At 43.6% G+C, this 21,335-nt stretch overlaps 1 protein-coding gene across 1 annotated transcript; it reads left to right on the forward strand.

Annotated features, from left to right (window-relative positions):
• Nucleotides 1–923: 923 nt before the first annotated feature.
• LOC143769849 (germ cell nuclear acidic protein-like) lies at nt 924–15,324 on the forward strand. The gene is made up of 9 exons (XM_077258791.1): nt 924–1,060; nt 1,172–1,259; nt 3,370–3,415; nt 3,504–3,574; nt 13,527–13,572; nt 13,669–13,813; nt 14,271–14,406; nt 14,514–14,721; nt 14,994–15,324. The coding sequence occupies exons 1-9, from the start codon at nt 980–982 to the stop codon at nt 15,076–15,078; spliced, it is 906 nt and encodes a 301-aa protein (XP_077114906.1). The 5' UTR covers nt 924–979; the 3' UTR covers nt 15,079–15,324.
• Nucleotides 15,325–21,335: the final 6,011 nt, after the last annotated feature.

Below are 21,335 nucleotides of genomic sequence, written 5' to 3' on the forward strand. Positions count from 1 at the left end.
GTGTGCTTTAAGCTGCCGTTATCTAATGCGGGTAGAATTGCCTTGATTAAAATGATGGTCTGTCCCTTCTAGTTCTATATGTTCTAAGCGTCTGCCTGGAATAAGTAAATGAGAGAATTTTTATATTTTTGTAGAAACACTTTTAAATGACCTGATTTAAGGTCAAAACAGGGTGAGAAAAAAAGGTCAAAATCTTCTGAAATCTGAGTGAGAAAGACGTTAATTTGTTCCACAGATATTTCTGCCAGACTAATTACTTGCATTATAAAATTTCAGAATTTTTGATTTGGAAAGATTTGTCCTAAATACCGTAACAGCAAAGGGGCATTATGATCCATTTATGAATTATTGGTATCAGAGGTGTTGTTTCACATGAATATAGTAGATGGACAATATTCTTGGAATTGTATTTTGGGATATTTAATAAATATATTAAATGTTATCACGGCAATTGAATGCCCCTCATGGGATAATATAAATGTACATTAATTTGTTAAGATACAATACACACATTTTCAGAGGAGAAATGGTTTTATTTATTTAAACATTTAATACATGAAGACGAATTGATGGCATTTAATATGAGAGAGAAAAAGTTAAGCAAAGTGGATAATTGAATGAAGCGGATTGAAGGAGAATTTTGAAAAAAATTTAGAGGAAGGCATAAATATTTGGGATAATTATTCTGTACGTTTACCAATTTTCCAGTTTTTTTTTAAGTCGGTTTATGTTGGTTGTTTTCTGAACAGTTGGAGTTAGGTTGGAGCTGCAAAATTAAAAAGACTGTTGGTTTTGTCTGTTTTTTTGGTTCATTTTATAGTATATTTAAATAAAGATTTTGAAAAAATAAAAGAAATGCATTATTCCAATGATGTCACAAGTGACAGAAAGATATAGAACACCCCGCCATCCAAAGTTCTGTTGAGGGTGTCTGTAGGCGTTTGTGGAGAGAGGAGTGTTGAGAGATTATTTTGCAAATATGATGAAAACGAAGCGCTTTAAGCGAATTATTGTCCTTTCTGATTGTGAGGACAGTAGTGATGATGAAGATTTCCATCAGGTAAATTTCAATTTTATATTGTTAATTATTTAGAATGCATTTGAGTTAAAATAATAAATTGGAGATATTCATGTTTAAAGATTTTAGTTGACATATTTGATATTTCTCCAGACTCATCCAAGGAAGAAGCCAATTCCCAGGTCCCCAAGCCTGAATACCACCAGTGGCTTGAATTCCTGCTCGTCACCGAGTAAACCAGGTATTGTGTTCTGATCCAGAAAAGGGTCTGATATTTTTAGTGCTGTCATTGTAGCCATTGGGTGCTGCCTATGTGCACATTTTGGTAAGGGTTTGGATTATCCTCTATTGTATGTGGGTGGTAATGAGCAGCGGCATAATTAGAGTCCTGTAGGCATTGGGGCAAACCTTGGACCTATGACCCCAGAAGCATGTAGGTCAGATATAAAGGCATCTGTAATAATGTCATCCACCCTGGCTCTTATCCTGTAACTAAGTCCTCATCCAAGCATGAATCCTGTAAAAATATCCGCCATCTTTGGCCCATCCTATAATAATATCACCATCGTAACGTGCCTGGTCATGGTTGGGATTTTTACTTCCCTGGTAATTAATTAATATTTACATTTCTTTTCAACATTTGGTTAGGGATATTCATGCTGTCATTCTTAATTCAGACAATAATGGGATTTGGGAATTTCTTCTCATGTTGAGTCACATTGACTGAAGTTGTCCATAGTGCGATTTACTGTAGCCTAGTGGGACAATTTTTCCCATATACATATAGGGGTAAACTGAATATCTTAATACTAGTGTTGAGCGATACCGTCCGATACTTGAAAGTATCGGTATCGGAAAGTATCGGCCGATACCGGCAAAGTATCGGATCCAATCCGATACCGATACCCGATACCAATACAAGTCAATGGGACTCAGGTATCGGACGGTATTCCTGATGGTTCCCAGGGTCTGAAGGAGAGGAAACTCTCCTTCAGGCCCTGGGAACCATATTAATGTGTAAAAGAAAGAATTAAAATAAAAAATATCGCTATACTCACCTGTCCGACGCAGCCGGGACCTCAGCGAGGGAACCGGCAGCGTTGTTTGTTTAAAATTCGCGCTTTTACTTGGTTACGTGAGGTCCCGGCTTGTGATTGGTCAGGGCGGCCATGTTGCCGGGACGCGGACCAATCACAGCAAGCCGTGACGAAATTACGTCACGGCTTGCTGTGATTGGTCCGAGTCCCGGCAACATGGCCGCCATTAACCAATCACAAGCCGTGACGTCACGGGAGGCTGGACACGCGCGCTTTTCAAAATACGCGCATGTCCAGCCTCCCGTGACGTCCCGGCTTGTGATTGGTTAATGGCGGCCATGTTGCCGGGACGTCACTGGAGGCTGGACACGCGCGCTTTTCAAAATACGCGCATGTCCAGCCTCCCGTGACGTCCCGGCTTGTGATTGGTTAATGGCGGCCATGTTGCCGGGACGTCACTGGAGGCTGGACACGCGCGCTTTTCAAAATACGCGCATGTCCAGCCTCCCGTGACGTCACGGCTTGTGATTGGTTAATGGCGGCCATGTTGCCGGGACGTCACTGGAGGCTGGACACGCGCGCTTTTCAAAATACGCGCATGTCCAGCCTCCCGTGACGTCACGGCTTGTGATTGGTTAATGGCGGCCATGTTGCCGGGACGTCACTGGAGGCTGGACACGCGCGCTTTTCAAAATACGCGCATGTCCAGCCTCCCGTGACGTCCCGGCTTGTGATTGGTTAATGGCGGCCATGTTGCCGGGACGTCACTGGAGGCTGGACACGCGCGCTTTTCAAAATACGCGCATGTCCAGCCTCCCGTGACGTCACGGCTTGTGATTGGTTAATGGCGGCCATGTTGCCGGGACGCGGACCAATCACAGCAAGCCGTGACGTAATTTCGTCACGGCTTGCTGTGATTGGTCCGCGTCCCGGCAACATGGCCGCCCTGACCAATCACAAGACGGGACTTCACGTAACCAAGTAAAAGCGCGAAATTTAAACAAACAACGCTGCCGGTTCCCTCGCTGAGGTCCCGGCTGCGTCGGACAGGTGAGTATAGCGATATTTTTTATTTTAATTCTCTTTTTTACACATTATTACATTAATGTTGTTGCGATACCCGATACCCGATATCACAAAAATATCGGATCTCGGTATCGGAAATTCCGATACAGCAAGTATCGGCCGATACCCGATACTTGCAGTATCGGAATGCTCAACACTACTTAATACCATTTATTTCTGTGATGTTGAATGTCAGTCATTGTAATTACAATATTCTAAAAAGAGATTTATGGTTTTTTGCTCCCGCAGATCTGAAAGTAATAACTTCAGACAGTGATTCGGATGATACCACCAGGTAAGACATACATCTTCTCCATTACTAAATACTTCATAGGGATTAATGATCAGCGGTGGGCTCATATGTTGTTATATTTATTTCACAGCTCCGATGATGATATCATTCTCATTAGTAATAATGAGGAATCTAATGGTCGAGAAACTTCCTCAAATGAAAGTAAGTAATAACTTCTAGATAAAATTCAGGTTAATGTTATACCATATAAAACAAAAATGACAGAGACACATGATCTGAATTATCTGCAATATATTTACTCCTATCATCATGTGTCTGCTAGGACTATCAGACTCATCATCATAACCATAAATGAAAAAACCAAAAAAAGATGATACACTAGCCGATGTATAGAAAATGTTATACTAAACTTTATTGACACAATTTAAAAACCTCCATTGCACCAAATTGGAACAGAGAGTGAAAATCGGCATTACAATGCGCTCTTTGTAATACATGGGTGACCGACACACTCACCCGGCACCACAGCCAAACAACCACCTGGTATTGATATGTCTATTTTTTAGCCCTTTTATATATAACCACTGCACCAGCAGCTAAAAGCATTGCTTATTCCACATAGAAAAGAGTACTAATTAATTACATCATTTCACCGGTGCAGAAGACAGGGCAAACCTGCACTATTTACCCCATAGTAGCTAATAGCGACCATATAATGAAATAATCATTTTACCTGTACTGCAGGGATACCAGGGTGAGGCTGTAGTCCGGGCGAGTACGTCTGCCCCGACGTACGTTTCGGACCTTTACCTTTTTCAAGGGGCCTAGTTAACGCTGTTCTCTGCCCGCTTTAAATAGTATTACACTAATGTGCATGGTGTCCACGCCACCGGAAGTTGCGCACCCGACCCGGAAATGACGCGCCGCGTCGCCGAGGCAACCGCAACGACAACAAGCACCGGAGTCACATGAAGACAGGGAAATACCCCGCCTCCATGTAAAGAATCCGATACCCGCAGCCACCGCGGCATCCCAGGCAGCGAGCGCGTACAGGGCACAGCACTTGTTCCAAAACGCTCATGCGATTATTGAGCGAACATAATGGCAAATTAATTACCCAATTGGATGTGTCAATTAAAACTTTGGAAGATGAACTCTGTATGTCTAATATGACTGAAAAAGTGAAAGCCTTTCATGGTCAGACGGATAAGATCTTAGAAACAGTGGTCAAAAAAATTCAAACCACCCAATTGAATAAATTAAATCGGGACCGTCGGGACTATGAGAGCAATCACGTATATTTGTGGAGGAAAACTATTCAAGGAGGACACCAGTCGAAGCAGGCTACCTTACATTCCTCCGTTTCCTCTCTAAGTGATATGTCGGATGGTTCAGAGGTGTCAGTGGCGTCTGGGTCTGGACAGACGAGGCGCAATCAAAGGGAACACACGTTCCACCCGTATAGAAGAACAAACTTTTCTCCTGTGTCTACTCGATACGGAAACAAGGTAATTAATTTGAGCACGCATGAATTCACAGATGTAGATCTGGCACTTTTGGAAAGGGGCTTCTCTTTCTCACCTGCTGCACCTTTTGATACCTTTTTGGCAATAAAGGATCTACATCTATTTGCTCGCTCGTTAATCTTTAAAAAGCATTTCTTTGATGGCAATTTATTAAAAATGTTCCCCACAGAGGAAGAACAAATAGCTTTACGAACTCTTGAAGAATTAGCGGTTGAACACAACACGACAGAGGGAGGTAAGATCCCGGTATCCATACGTTCTAGGTCCAAGAAATTTCCCCCGTTAGTTACATGTCCAAATGTCGATTTATTCGTACAGATTGTCAGTAAGGAATTCTGTGAGATACCACACTACATCTACAATGATAATCTCACTAGGGGTGAACGGGAGCGGCTAGGGGTCCTTAAAAATCTAACTGATGTGGTTTTTAAACCAGCGGACAAGGGGGGGAACGTGGTGGTGTGGCCTAAAAGCTTATATGAAAAAGAGGCATTTCGCCAATTAGATAATGCCACATGCTATAAAAAACTCACGTTCAACCCCTTGTCCGCTTATTCCTCACAGCTGAAATCCATTGTTGTTGGGGCAAGGGAGATGGGAACAATAACAAAAGATTTGGCTGATGCCTTAATTGTATCTGATCCTGTTGTTCCCACCTTCTACTTGCTGCCAAAATTACATAAGGATGCACGTGCGCCTCCCGGTCGCCCCATTATATCAGGGCGAGGGAACTATCTTGAACATATAAATAGATGGATAGATTCTAAACTGCAACCGCTGGTCGAGTCTCTGCCATCGTTTCTGAAAGACACAGGAGAATTGTTGAGGCGGGTGGATGGCCTCACTTTGGAGGATGATATGGTACTGGTGACGGGGGACGTTGAATCCCTCTACACCAGTATCAGGCACACGGATGGTGTCCGTGCTGTTAAATTCTTTTTGACTATGTCTAACTTACCAGGTGATATTAGGGAATTGGTCATTGAATTGTTGAATTTTACTTTGACTCATAATTTTTTTGTGTTTAAGGGGTCTTTCTTCCTGCAGCTCCAGGGGACAGCAATGGGGGCTTCTTTCGCCCCAGCGTACGCAAATCTGTTCCTGGGGCTGTGGGAGAGAGACCTCACCCTGCCCGATCAGTCGTCGCCAATGTGCCGCGTCCTGTCTTGGACGCGGTACATTGGCGACATTTTGCTGATCTGGCAGGGATCAATTGATGATCTCCATGTGTTTATGAGGTCACTAAACGATAATGACCAGAATATCTTTATCACCTTTAAGTGTGACAAGTCTATTATTGAGTTTTTAGATGTCACGTTGAAAAAAGATAATAAGGGTGAGATACAGACAGACATCTTTCGAAAACCCACCTCCACAAATATGTTGTTACATGCGGCCTCCTCTCATCCGAGACACATGATCCAGTCTGTCCCCACCGGACAGTTTCTGCGGTTGCGGAGACTCTGCTCGACAGAGAGTGATTTCCACACACAGGCGGATGATTTAAAACAACGCTTGAGGGAGCGAGGCTTTAGCAACCGCATGATCAAAAAAGCCTACAACCGTGCAAAAGGGTCTTCCAGAAATGAGTTACTTTATGGGATACGCCAATCCAAGGAATGTGGTGATGTAAGATTTGTCACCAATTTCCATTCACATTTTTCAAAAATGAGGAAAATTCTTGACAGATCTTGGCACATCTTGAAGGCCGACCCGGTGATTGCGAGATTTGTCCCAGATAGAGCTGTTATCACAGCCAGAAGATCTAAAAATTTACGGGACCAATTAGTACGCAGTCATTATACGGGTGAGCCAACTACCACATTCCTTGATCAAATGAAAAGACGGCATTGTAGTGCCCCTTGTGGCCACTGTGTGGCCTGTGTCAATATGGATCGAATAGATTCATTTAAAAATCAAGATGGCTCCAGGGAATTTAAAATAAAAACCAATATTACGTGTACCAGTAGAAACGTAATCTACTATGCTGTCTGCCCATGTAATATGATCTACGTGGGGATGACGACTAGACAGCTTAAGATAAGGATCCGCGAGCATGTGTTGGGAATTGAAGCAGCAGCCACGGCAGTGGACGTGACACTGCTTAAAACAATTCCCAAACACTTTCATAGGTTTCACGGATGTGATAGTAGACAGTTGCGGGTAAGGGGCATCGACATGTTGGATGGCAATATTCGGGGTGGAGGAATGTTCAAAAGGTTGGCCCAATTAGAGTCCAGGTGGATATGGACACTAGGTACAGTCCATCCATCTGGGCTCAACGAGAATCTGAGTTATACCCCATTTCTCTAACTCCCACCCTCTGTAGCACAGTCGGGGGACAATGCGCTTTTTGTGTGCATATTTTAATTTGTTTTTACATTGTTTTAGTATAGGTATCTGTGGAGACACTGTGGATTCTACTGATAGGCACATGGAACGATGGAAGCACTTGTACACTGTGGGAAATTATCTTTATGGATGCAAGAAGGAACAACATCATCAATTCATTATTACTAATGTTTATTGCGTTATATACCTGTGCATATCTGTTTCCTGCATTCTGTGCTATGTTTATAAGCAATATTGTATGATTGGCTTATATATCATATTGTATCCACTATTTTGTCTGTACATGACCGGGTTTTTAATCATGCGGTGCTCGTTTATGGGGTATGGTGTGTACTTGTTATAGTGTAGATATATAGGTATCGGCTTTGCAAATCTGTGCCCTGTACGCGCTCGCTGCCTGGGATGCCGCGGTGGCTGCGGGTATCGGATTCTTTACATGGAGGCGGGGTATTTCCCTGTCTTCATGTGACTCCGGTGCTTGTTGTCGTTGCGGTTGCCTCGGCGACGCGGCGCGTCATTTCCGGGTCGGGTGCGCAACTTCCGGTGGCGTGGACACCATGCACATTAGTGTAATACTATTTAAAGCGGGCAGAGAACAGCGTTAACTAGGCCCCTTGAAAAAGGTAAAGGTCCGAAACGTACGTCGGGGCAGACGTACTCGCCCGGACTACAGCCTCACCCTGGTATCCCTGCAGTACAGGTAAAATGATTATTTCATTATATGGTCGCTATTAGCTACTATGGGGTAAATAGTGCAGGTTTGCCCTGTCTTCTGCACCGGTGAAATGATGTAATTAATTAGTACTCTTTTCTATGTGGAATAAGCAATGCTTTTAGCTGCTGGTGCAGTGGTTATATATAAAAGGGCTAAAAAATAGACATATCAATACCAGGTGGTTGTTTGGCTGTGGTGCCGGGTGAGTGTGTCGGTCACCCATGTATTACAAAGAGCGCATTGTAATGCCGATTTTCACTCTCTGTTCCAATTTGGTGCGATGGAGGTTTTTAAATTGTGTCAATAAAGTTTAGTATAACATTTTCTATACATCGGCTAGTGTATCATCTTTTTTTGGTTTTTTCATTTATGGTTATGATGATGAGTCTGATAGTCCTAGCAGACACATGATGATAGGAGTAAATATATTGCAGATAATTCAGATCATGTGTCTCTGTCATTTTTGTTTTATATGGTTTAATGTTGCTGTGTTTTGCACAGGAGTCGGATTTGACATGGACTTTCAAGCCAAGGAGAAGACTTGGCTGTCACACATCGACCAATTGTTTGGGGGAGAGGGGTCCAACATTCAGCAGAGTGGTGAGGGGAAATGGGATGAGCAAGTACTGGTTCTACAAAAAATGATAATAAAAAGAACTAAATTATGGTGGAACCGTACATTTCTGGAGAAATATCTGAGTAAAAATATGATACCGAGAGGGTTGAGGGTACGTGTCATACCTACATTTCCGGTGGAGGACAGTGGTTTCGTGTCCGGATGGGAGGAGGCGTGCAGCACTTGTTCCAAAACGCTCATGCGATTATTGAGCGAACATAATGGCAAATTAATTACCCAATTGGATGTGTCAATTAAAACTTTGGAAGATGAACTCTGTATGTCTAATATGACTGAAAAAGTGAAAGCCTTTCATGGTCAGACGGATAAGATCTTAGAAACAGTGGTCAAAAAAATTCAAACCACCCAATTGAATAAATTAAATCGGGACCGTCGGGACTATGAGAGCAATCACGTATATTTGTGGAGGAAAACTATTCAAGGAGGACACCAGTCGAAGCAGGCTACCTTACATTCCTCCGTTTCCTCTCTAAGTGATATGTCGGATGGTTCAGAGGTGTCAGTGGCGTCTGGGTCTGGACAGACGAGGCGCAATCAAAGGGAACACACGTTCCACCCGTATAGAAGAACAAACTTTTCTCCTGTGTCTACTCGATACGGAAACAAGGTAATTAATTTGAGCACGCATGAATTCACAGATGTAGATCTGGCACTTTTGGAAAGGGGCTTCTCTTTCTCACCTGCTGCACCTTTTGATACCTTTTTGGCAATAAAGGATCTACATCTATTTGCTCGCTCGTTAATCTTTAAAAAGCATTTCTTTGATGGCAATTTATTAAAAATGTTCCCCACAGAGGAAGAACAAATAGCTTTACGAACTCTTGAAGAATTAGCGGTTGAACACAACACGACAGAGGGAGGTAAGATCCCGGTATCCATACGTTCTAGGTCCAAGAAATTTCCCCCGTTAGTTACATGTCCAAATGTCGATTTATTCGTACAGATTGTCAGTAAGGAATTCTGTGAGATACCACACTACATCTACAATGATAATCTCACTAGGGGTGAACGGGAGCGGCTAGGGGTCCTTAAAAATCTAACTGATGTGGTTTTTAAACCAGCGGACAAGGGGGGGAACGTGGTGGTGTGGCCTAAAAGCTTATATGAAAAAGAGGCATTTCGCCAATTAGATAATGCCACATGCTATAAAAAACTCACGTTCAACCCCTTGTCCGCTTATTCCTCACAGCTGAAATCCATTGTTGTTGGGGCAAGGGAGATGGGAACAATAACAAAAGATTTGGCTGATGCCTTAATTGTATCTGATCCTGTTGTTCCCACCTTCTACTTGCTGCCAAAATTACATAAGGATGCACGTGCGCCTCCCGGTCGCCCCATTATATCAGGGCGAGGGAACTATCTTGAACATATAAATAGATGGATAGATTCTAAACTGCAACCGCTGGTCGAGTCTCTGCCATCGTTTCTGAAAGACACAGGAGAATTGTTGAGGCGGGTGGATGGCCTCACTTTGGAGGATGATATGGTACTGGTGACGGGGGACGTTGAATCCCTCTACACCAGTATCAGGCACACGGATGGTGTCCGTGCTGTTAAATTCTTTTTGACTATGTCTAACTTACCAGGTGATATTAGGGAATTGGTCATTGAATTGTTGAATTTTACTTTGACTCATAAAATTTTTTTGTGTTTAAGGGGTCTTTCTTCCTGCAGCTCCAGGGGACAGCAATGGGGGCTTCTTTCGCCCCAGCGTACGCAAATCTGTTCCTGGGGCTGTGGGAGAGAGACCTCACCCTGCCCGATCAGTCGTCGCCAATGTGCCGCGTCCTGTCTTGGACGCGGTACATTGACGACATTTTGCTGATCTGGCAGGGATCAATTGATGATCTCCATGTGTTTATGAGGTCACTAAACGATAATGACCAGAATATCTTTATCACCTTTAAGTGTGACAAGTCTATTATTGAGTTTTTAGATGTCACGTTGAAAAAAGATAATAAGGGTGAGATACAGACAGACATCTTTCGAAAACCCACCTCCACAAATATGTTGTTACATGCGGCCTCCTCTCATCCGAGACACATGATCCAGTCTGTCCCCACCGGACAGTTTCTGCGGTTGCGGAGACTCTGCTCGACAGAGAGTGATTTCCACACACAGGCGGATGATTTAAAACAACGCTTGAGGGAGCGAGGCTTTAGCAACCGCATGATCAAAAAAGCCTACAACCGTGCAAAAGGGTCTTCCAGAAATGAGTTACTTTATGGGATACGCCAATCCAAGGAATGTGGTGATGTAAGATTTGTCACCAATTTCCATTCACATTTTTCAAAAATGAGGAAAATTCTTGACAGATCTTGGCACATCTTGAAGGCCGACCCGGTGATTGCGAGATTTGTCCCAGATAGAGCTGTTATCACAGCCAGAAGATCTAAAAATTTACGGGACCAATTAGTACGCAGTCATTATACGGGTGAGCCAACTACCACATTCCTTGATCAAATGAAAAGACGGCATTGTAGTGCCCCTTGTGGCCACTGTGTGGCCTGTGTCAATATGGATCGAATAGATTCATTTAAAAATCAAGATGGCTCCAGGGAATTTAAAATAAAAACCAATATTACGTGTACCAGTAGAAACGTAATCTACTATGCTGTCTGCCCATGTAATATGATCTACGTGGGGATGACGACTAGACAGCTTAAGATAAGGATCCGCGAGCATGTGTTGGGAATTGAAGCAGCAGCCACGGCAGTGGACGTGACACTGCTTAAAACAATTCCCAAACACTTTCATAGGTTTCACGGATGTGATAGTAGACAGTTGCGGGTAAGGGGCATCGACATGTTGGATGGCAATATTCGGGGTGGAGGAATGTTCAAAAGGTTGGCCCAATTAGAGTCCAGGTGGATATGGACACTAGGTACAGTCCATCCATCTGGGCTCAACGAGAATCTGAGTTATACCCCATTTCTCTAACTCCCACCCTCTGTAGCACAGTCGGGGGACAATGCGCTTTTTGTGTGCATATTTTAATTTGTTTTTACATTGTTTTAGTATAGGTATCTGTGGAGACACTGTGGATTCTACTGATAGGCACATGGAACGATGGAAGCACTTGTACACTGTGGGAAATTATCTTTATGGATGCAAGAAGGAACAACATCATCAATTCATTATTACTAATGTTTATTGCGTTATATACCTGTGCATATCTGTTTCCTGCATTCTGTGCTATGTTTATAAGCAATATTGTATGATTGGCTTATATATCATATTGTATCCACTATTTTGTCTGTACATGACCGGGTTTTTAATCATGCGGTGCTCGTTTATGGGGTATGGTGTGTACTTGTTATAGTGTAGATATATAGGTATCGGCTTTGCAAATCTGTGCCCTGTACGCGCTCGCTGCCTGGGATGCCGCGGTGGCTGCGGGTATCGGATTCTTTACATGGAGGCGGGGTATTTCCCTGTCTTCATGTGACTCCGGTGCTTGTTGTCGTTGCGGTTGCCTCGGCGACGCGGCGCGTCATTTCCGGGTCGGGTGCGCAACTTCCGGTGGCGTGGACACCATGCACATTAGTGTAATACTATTTAAAGCGGGCAGAGAACAGCGTTAACTAGGCCCCTTGAAAAAGGTAAAGGTCCGAAACGTACGTCGGGGCAGACGTACTCGCCCGGACTACAGCCTCACCCTGGTATCCCTGCAGTACAGGTAAAATGATTATTTCATTATATGGTCGCTATTAGCTACTATGGGGTAAATAGTGCAGGTTTGCCCTGTCTTCTGCACCGGTGAAATGATGTAATTAATTAGTACTCTTTTCTATGTGGAATAAGCAATGCTTTTAGCTGCTGGTGCAGTGGTTATATATAAAAGGGCTAAAAAATAGACATATCAATACCAGGTGGTTGTTTGGCTGTGGTGCCGGGTGAGTGTGTCGGTCACCCATGTATTACAAAGAGCGCATTGTAATGCCGATTTTCACTCTCTGTTCCAATTTGGTGCGATGGAGGTTTTTAAATTGTGTCAATAAAGTTTAGTATAACATTTTCTATACATCGGCTAGTGTATCATCTTTTTTTGGTTTTTTCATTTAAGGTTAATGTTATAGTAGAACGAACAATTCCTAGTTTTCTGTGCTGCATGAAGGTCATGGACACTTCCATATTGGCAGAGCTAGTGACCGCCATGTTGGCTAAGTGCCACCGTTGTCTTTACAGAATTTCTTACAGCAGTGCAATAAATTTGCTTGGGTTTTGCTGTAAGTCCCATAGACATCAATAGAGTCATATGCAAGTGCTTCCATATCTTCATCGAAACCTATGGAAACTATCATGACTCGGCAAAGAACGTCACATCACATCTATTTTCATGTTACAAGGAAGACCCACTAGACAGGACTTTCCCATTGATCTGCCATAAATAATTAATATGACAGTACTACCTGTGTTAGAGGTGCAAAACATATTAATTGACATAAATTTTCATATCTATTTGGAAATCATATAAGTTCAGCTTTCATTTATTTCCTGACAACCATTTATTTTCTGAAAACCATTGTTAGAATGGTTGAGATTGTTGAGAGTTCATACTCTGGCGACGTTGGACATGTTCACTTCTAATCTTGTACTAAACACATACATCATATCATTAATAAGGGCAGTTTCACTGAGCAGCAGGTGGGGTAGACGTGTGCTAAAACTCCTTGGTCCTGTTGTGTTTGGACCTCCTTACAATGTGAGATCCTGGTCCCAATGTAGGATCCTGAGGGTCTCTTGTAGTCTGGTGTGGGATTATTCTGCTCTGGTTTGAACCTATATTTGAAGTCTTATTGACTTTCCAGACTCCATGTTTATGGACCTCTATCTGCATACAGACATACCTCATAGACAAAATCATCAGTTTTGAACCTAAAAATTGTAAATATCTTTTTACTCTTCCATTTTTCTGTACAGATAATGAACCATCTGATAGTGAGGAGTGCTCCGACACAGAGGAGAGGTGAGTTATATAATGCATAAATATCTCTATATAAAACCATGAACTAGGTAAGAAATGTTTCTGGTGAATTTATAGATGATTCCTTATTTTTCCCAGTATGCCAATGTGCCAAATCCCTGGTTGTTTCCTGGAAGACATTATATCACCCAGTTCCATCTACGTGACAAACTTCCAGGAGACTAAAAAGGAGCTAGCGGAAGAACTGTACCATCTGTATAATATAACCATCTTCGGGAATCAGGTATCTTATCATCAGTATCTGGGTTATACATGACTCATCCATCATCTCCCTCCTCCCAAAATTATTTCCAAGAAAAGAGGCTTTGCTTTCTGGAGAGCACGCTAGCACTTGTGTTACTCTTCTGAAATTTAGTTATTGAAAATCTCAGGAAAACCCTCTTCTTATCTATGGAATTAATGGAGCCGGACATGAGAAATACTATGAACTGATAGAGTGATTCTCAAATTTTGGCTTGAAGTTGAAAGGAATTTTACATTTAGAAATAAATCCATTTAGTTGACATTTGGATAGTTTATAAGTTTATTTTTGTTGTTGCTCTCACAACTTGGACTTCTCAAAATACCCCATGCCCAATATAAGGAGACCAGTAATGTAAATTGCATATGAGCATTGGGTACTTTGTTAGATTGGGACCTAAGAGTTTACAGATTTAATGGAATTTGTTTCATCTCCTTAGCTTCCTGAAAAAGCGAACATTGTGTGGAATAAGAGACTGAAAACAACAGCCGGTCGATGCCACCACATGCTGAATATGAAGACTAAGCAACGTCTTTCCATGACACATCTTTCTGATAAATTCTTGGATTCTGCCGGTAGGTTTCACATCACGACATCACTTCCAGCAGCTTAATAAGATAACGTGTATACATGGTAAACAGCTCCAACTTAGGTAATACATCTCATATACTCTTATTTTCAGAACGATTACGTTCCACACTTGCACATGAGATGTGCCATGCAGCCTGCTGGACTATCGATGGTCTATTGAAAGATCATCATGGTCCCTTATGGCAGGATTATGCAAAAAGCATCAAACATATCCATCCTGAGCTGCCAGAGGTGACGCAATATCACTATTACATCATAAAGTACAACTTCTACTATCAATGTTCTTTACGTGATAAGAGGTAAGTAAATTTGATGATTCAATGCCTGATGAAACGCACTCACTGTGGAATGGCAGCAGTGCGGTTCTGTTCATATTAAGCTTTTATATTTTACTATTATCAGCGAAGACTGACGTCTGGAAGCTGTAGGGTTAAGGATGCTATATATTATATTTTGTTGTCCATCAACAGTTCTTAACATATTGGGTACAATTACTTCTTTTTGATACAATCCAAGATACTAACCAACATTCATACCAGCCTGTTAACCAATATTCCTTCTATCTTTGTAGATTTGGGCGTTACAGAGAAATAACAAAGAATAAATGCTATTGCAGCCGCTGTGGAGGCCGATTACATCCACTGGCCACCACCTAAGAATGTAACAACAACAAGTGCGAAGAGGCGAAGAGGACAGCTCTCCTCGCTATTCAGTACAAGGCTGAACATAAATGGATGGATCTGCTGTAACAAAGAACTTGTCTTAATTCATTTGAGGGCAGCACGGTGGCTCAGTGGTTAGCACTGGAGCCTTGCAGCTGGGTTCCAATCCCACCAAGAACATCTGCAAGGAGTCTGTATGTCCTCCCCGTGTTTGCGTGGGTTTCCTCCGGGTTCTCCGGTTTCCTCCCACACGCCAAAGACATATGATGCTGCTTTATATGCAAAGCATAACAATGATTAAAAAAATAACAAGCAGAAATCATATCACTTACAAGAGTTTTTTTCTCATTTAAATCTGGTGTTCTACAAGTTACCATCGTCATCAGAGGTCTTTCCCCAAATATTTCAGGACCAATACTTAGTTAGGCATCAACCTTGGTCATAGCTCTATTAGTAGCACAGCCCGAGCTGGGATGAGGGGAACGCAGAGTAGGCCACAGCCTACAGCACCACCTTATATCAGAAGGGGAGGGGCGTAACGACACGTGCAGCCGCGCGGAATCAAACATATCTTTCGAGCACGCCGAAGACACTCGGTTAGCACCTGAGCATGCTCTGATAACGCTTATCCAAGCACGTTTACACATCACCACTGGAAGCCCATCTCAGTATATTCGAGTCAGGGAGCAGAGGTCAGGGGAGGGCTCAGAGTGAGGACAGGACAGCAGGACCAGGAAGTTGTCTGTCCTGTCTGTGGCTGTCCTCTTTCACAGAACTTTCTGCAGCTCCTTGTCAGCTGCTGTGTTATCTTTTCTACTGGGACAGTGATCGTCATGTAGGATCTGTCAAGTAAGGAGACTGTATGCCCGAAATTACATCACAGAGAGTGTGTGTGTATGTGAAGGAGGGCACAGGGCCGGTTTGCTGTTGGCCAGAACTTGAGTTCTGGTTGCCATGAAACCCATCTTCTCCACAGGAGTCGGTCATGAGAGTGTGGTGCTGTGGAGTTTGTTCCTTACTCACTGTTCCTTCAGGAGTCCTTTGACTGGCTGTAGCCTCAGACAGGAGACCTTGGCTCCGGGTTAGCAGGTTCAGCTTTACTATGCCATTTGGTTACACACAGCTGTAGCATACAGAATAAGACTCAGTCCCATTTTAATGATGTTTACTTTTTTTCCTGGCCAGTCTTCATCTCCTTTCTGCCTGACTAGTCCCTAGCCCAACCCTAGAGACTCTCCTCCTGGCATAACAGCTTCCCTGAGGATCACCATCCTTTCCTTTCTCTGCGACCCAGCTATCTTCCTCACAGGGTGGACAGGGGTATGTGTGGTGCCCCTGAGGGTTCAGTCGCCACAGAGGTACTGCACCTCACCCAGAGGTGTGGTATCCCACTCTCAGGTAAGGAGGGGGCACTACCCAGGACTCTAACACCAGCATTATAAGACAGCTATATTTTTACTGCCTTCATCCTTATCTTGGCAAACTGTCACCTGGGATGATTAAATATTTTTTTCTATGCAAGTGATTAGTTAATGACCTATTACAGGGACGTGGTATATTTTTTTACCCCTTACAGGCATGGGCAAATATAGTTTGTTTTGACATATATGCGATCACTTTTAGGACATATAGGTTATGATGGTCTTTTTATAGAAACAAGCCATTTCTTTAGTCCTTAAGAATTTTGACATGCATTACCTTCACCAATTAGCATTATAAGACGGATATATATTTATGGTCTTCACTTTCACCCTGGCAAATGGTTTCCTGGGATGATTAAACATTTTTGTCTATGCACGTGTTCATACAATTGCCCACTTCATATACCCTTAGGTAATTTTTTTAAGCCATTCTATGTATCTGCTGAGATATTATATATAAGCGCTTGAATTCATCCCCTTGGCGGCATATGCTTTGTCAATTATATTCTATCACATTTTTCCAGCTGATATACTTGGTTTATTGCAGCATTGCCAACTTAGGCCCAGAGGGTTTTTCTTACTGTTACGTATTTACTATCATGCCTTAGGGTACCGTCACACAGTGCCATTTTGATCGCTACGACGGCATGATCCGTGACGTCGCAGCAATCGTATGATTATCGCTCCAGCGTCGTAGACTGCGGTCACACGTTGCAATCACGGCGCTGGAGCGATGCCGAAGTCCCCAGGTAACCAGGGTAAACATCGGGTTACTAAGCGCAGGGCCCCGCTTAGTAACCCGATGTTTACCCTGGTTACCAGCATAAACGTAAAAAAAACAAACAGTACATACTCACATTCCGGTGTCTGTCCCCCGGCGTCTCAGCTTCTCTGCACTGTGTAAGCACAGCGGCCGGAAAGCACAGCGGTGACGTCAGACGTTACCGCTGTGCTCGCTTTCTGGCTGGCCGGCGCTCACAGTGCAGAGAAGCTGAGACGCTGGAGGACAGACACCGGAATGTAAGTATGTACTGTTTGTTTTTTTTACGTTTACGCTGGTAACCACGGTAAACATCGGGTTACTAAGCGCGGCCCTGCGCTTAGTTACCCGATGTTTACCCTGGTTACAAGCGAACACATCGCTGGATCGCTGTCACACACAACGATCCAGCGATGTCAGCGGGTGATCGACGAAAGAAAGTTCCATACGATCTGCTACGACGTACGATTCTCAGCAGGATCCCTGATCGCTGCTGCGTGTCAGACACAGCGATATCGTATGGATATCGCTAGAACGTCACGAATCGTACCGTCGTAGCGATCAAAGTGTGACTGTGTGACAGTACCCTTACTGTCAGTCTTAACTATGTTTCACGTTATATGTGATTTTAGATGTTTTTAATGTTTGCACCTATTGTTTACCTAATAAAGCTTGTTTGACACTTTATTTAGTGGTGTGCACCATTGTTTGCGCCTTCTTTTCTTTTGTTGGTTACAGTACATATTCGGGCAATGGTAGCACCCCTTCCACCCCTACCAGCATCCAACACTCACACTCCAGTCAGGGCACCTGGGCATACCCGAAGTGAGGATGGCCTCATCCCAGACTGGAGAGGGTAACTAGGTTGAGGGTGTGGGTGGAGTGAGTAGTTAGGGGAGGATCTAATTAGAAGGGAAAGTTAGTCGGATTGTGAGAGGAGCTGAATGGAGTAAGATGTGCAGAAAGAAGCTCCCTGTCAGAGGGAGCTAGAGAAAGAAAAGTAGAGAGAAAGAAGCTTTAGAAGCAGTCCTGAGGGCACAGGTAGTGAGCAATCTACCCGTGGGGGCCGCATCCACGCCGACCAGAGTCGGGTGGAGGAACCAGGTCGCAGTGGGGAACCGGTCCCCAAGACTATTGGAGACCTACAAGGCTCAGCTAGCCAACCAGAGGCTGTGGTATCTGTAGGTTCCACAGCCACAGCCACACACCTTCGCTGAAAAGGCAGCCACATAGGACCAAGGGGACTAGTGAGACGTCACCCGACAAGATCCGGGGCTGCTGGCTTTGGACACTGTGTGTGAAGGTGTAGGGCAGGAGAGGTGAGAACCAGCACAGTGAGATGGCCAGGAAAGGAACATAAGAGAGGAGAGTCCTGGAGGAGTGTACCCCAAATCATCTGGGGGTTGGCTGGACCACAGATCCGGAGGACACAGCACACAGCTGGAGACAGTAATCTGCAGAACTGTGAGTACAGCATTGAAAACTGCACCCAGCTGTGTCCTCTGAATTATTCCTGCATCACTTGCCCTGCACTACAACTACAATAACCACCATCATTGACTTTAACACCATAACTGCCCTAGGACTAAACGCTACCTGTGGAGAGCTGTAACAACTCTGCTGCATCACCATCAGCCCCAGAGGTCCCCTTTAAGCAGCGTCAGCCATTACTAGCCGAGTACCACAGGTGGCGTCACAAACAATTCCCCTATAAACTATATTCCCCTTCATTTCATCATTTTCATTGGACGCCCAGGGCCACGGACCGGGTCACTGCTGCCGTGACACATCGCTTTAAGAACCGGCCTGGTACCGAGTATCCCCACGGCCCTGGTGGGCGCTCCATTTGGCTCTTCACCCCAGCAGCTTTTTTTGCTCACCTTCTTTCCAGAGCCATAACTTTTTTATTTTTCCATTAATATGGCCATGTGAAGGCTTATTTTTTGCGGGACGAGTTGTACTTTTGAACGATACCATTGGTTTTACCATGTCGTGTAACAGAAATCAGGAAAAAAATTCCAAGTGTGATGAAATTGCAAAAAAAGTGCAATCTCACACTTGTTTTTTGTTTGGCTTTTTTGCTAGGTTCACTAAATGCTAAAACTAACCTGCCATTATGATTCTCCAGGTCATTACGAGTTTATAGACACCAAACATGTCTAGGTTCTTTTTTCTCTAAGTGGTAAAAAAAAATTCCAACGTTTGCTAAAATAAATAAATAAATTGCGCAATTTTCTGATACTGGCAGCGTCTCCATTTTTCGTGATCTCGGGTTGGGTGAGGGCTTATGTTTTGCATACCGAGCTGACGTTTTAATGATACCATTTTAGAGCAGATACGTTCTTTTGATTGCCCGTTATTGCATTTGCAAACTTAATTTTGGCGTTTTGATTTTTTTTCTCGCTACGCAGTTTAGGGATCAGGTTAACGAGCGATCTAATTTGATGCAGGTGTTATTTTTGGGTATGAAAATTTACAGGCTGATTCCATTATTTTTCCCCTATGCTTGGCTAAAAAAGTAACCCTTACTGACTGCCACATTTTTTGTTCCTGATTTCTTTTTGTGTTTCTTAAAGCCAGAAGTTGCCATTTGAAATGACTTTAGTTTTGTGCCATGTCTGTGATCTGCTTTTTTTTTTTCTACAAAATTAAACAACTGAATGAACATCCTCCAAGGCCGGTGATTCCATAATTTTTGCCAGGGGTTGTATACAGATATACATTAAAGGGATTGTCCAGTCTAAAATCATAAGTCTGCAGTCAGTCTGTGTAACTGAAGACCTGTAAATCCTCCCTGCACACGCACTGCACGCTAAGAGTATTTGCCAGTGACAGTACTGGGAATGGCATTCGTGTGACGGCAAGTATATGATATGCATATTCCCAGGCAGAATCTGACTAGACTGTTTCCAGTGCACTCAATACAAGTGTAATGTGTGAGGCCGCAAACTATCAGATTCTGGCCAGGAGCTTGCATATCACATGCTTCTGGTAATGATCACCGATCCTGGCACTGACACCGGCGAACCCTCACAGCGAGCAGTGCGGGTCTGGGTGGATTCACAAATCTGCAGTCACATAGAGTGACTGCTAACTTGCAATTTTAGACTAGACAACCCCTTTAATCAATTACCTCCTTCGGTTGCCTTACAGTGGCTTACGTCAAAAAGTAAATGTTTAATCTGCATGTCTTTTACAGGATGCTGTTGTTTGCACAGTGCAGTCTACTAGACTCTCCTATAATTCCATTTGATATACAATCAGATACCAGACACAGAGGACACATTTAGGGCTCGTTCAGACCTCCATATACAGTATATGCTCAATGGGCCGCACGCTGATGTAATAAGGCCGGGGTCACACTTGGGAGTGCAATGCGAGAAACTCACACGAGTCTCTCGCATCAATACCTGGCACTGCCGCCGGTACTCGGGACCGGAGCTTCAACTGCATAGAAATACATGCAGCCGCACACTCCGGTCCCGAGTATTGATGTGAGAGATTCGCGCGAGTTTCTCACATTGCACTCGCAAGTGTGACCCCGGCCTAACCAGTACATCCCAATGATTGTTCCATGTGATGAGCATTACCGCATGCACTGGTCAGTCCGACATACAAACCAGACTAGTGCATATCAATAACGGGCAGCTCCTGCTTCTGGGTGTAAAATCCACTGTGTATTGTAATACCAGCGTTGTGGATGAGATTTTTTTCTAAATATTACCTACCTGCTATGGAGAAGATCTGTAGCGGACATTGACCAATCTTGCTTATTTGTTATCTGCAACATGTAAATTTTCGCTCTGTATTTGTACCAGGGATGTCACTCTTTCACATGCAGAGTGAGATCGGTGGGGAATCGACGCAAAGAAATAATAGCTGCTAAAAATGCAGAAGAGGAGGAAGCACAGTGTGATAGCGGGGGTCCGTATGGGGCCTGCTGATTACATGTAAAAGCATGCTGGCGCGCTGCACTGTTTGAGGGCTAGCATACAAGAGGTGGAGGAATGTAGACATTACTTTTTGGAGCACCTAGAGGTCCTTTCAGGGACTGCGGATGTGGTGTCAGA

The sequence above is a fragment of the Ranitomeya variabilis genome, chromosome 4 (genome assembly GCF_051348905.1).
Source record: "Ranitomeya variabilis isolate aRanVar5 chromosome 4, aRanVar5.hap1, whole genome shotgun sequence".
NCBI classification, from domain to species: domain Eukaryota; kingdom Metazoa; phylum Chordata; class Amphibia; order Anura; family Dendrobatidae; genus Ranitomeya; species Ranitomeya variabilis.

Coding starts and splice junctions, on each gene's coding strand:
- LOC143769849 (XM_077258791.1), top strand. CDS start 980: ATGATGAAAACGAAGCGCTTTAAGCGAATTATTGTCCTTTCTGATTGT. Junction 13,814..14,270: donor TAACCATCTTCGGGAATCAG/GTATCTTATCAT, acceptor TCATCTCCTTAG/CTTCCTGAAAAAGCGAACAT. Junction 14,722..14,993: donor TGTTCTTTACGTGATAAGAG/GTAAGTAAATTT, acceptor CTATCTTTGTAG/ATTTGGGCGTTACAGAGAAA.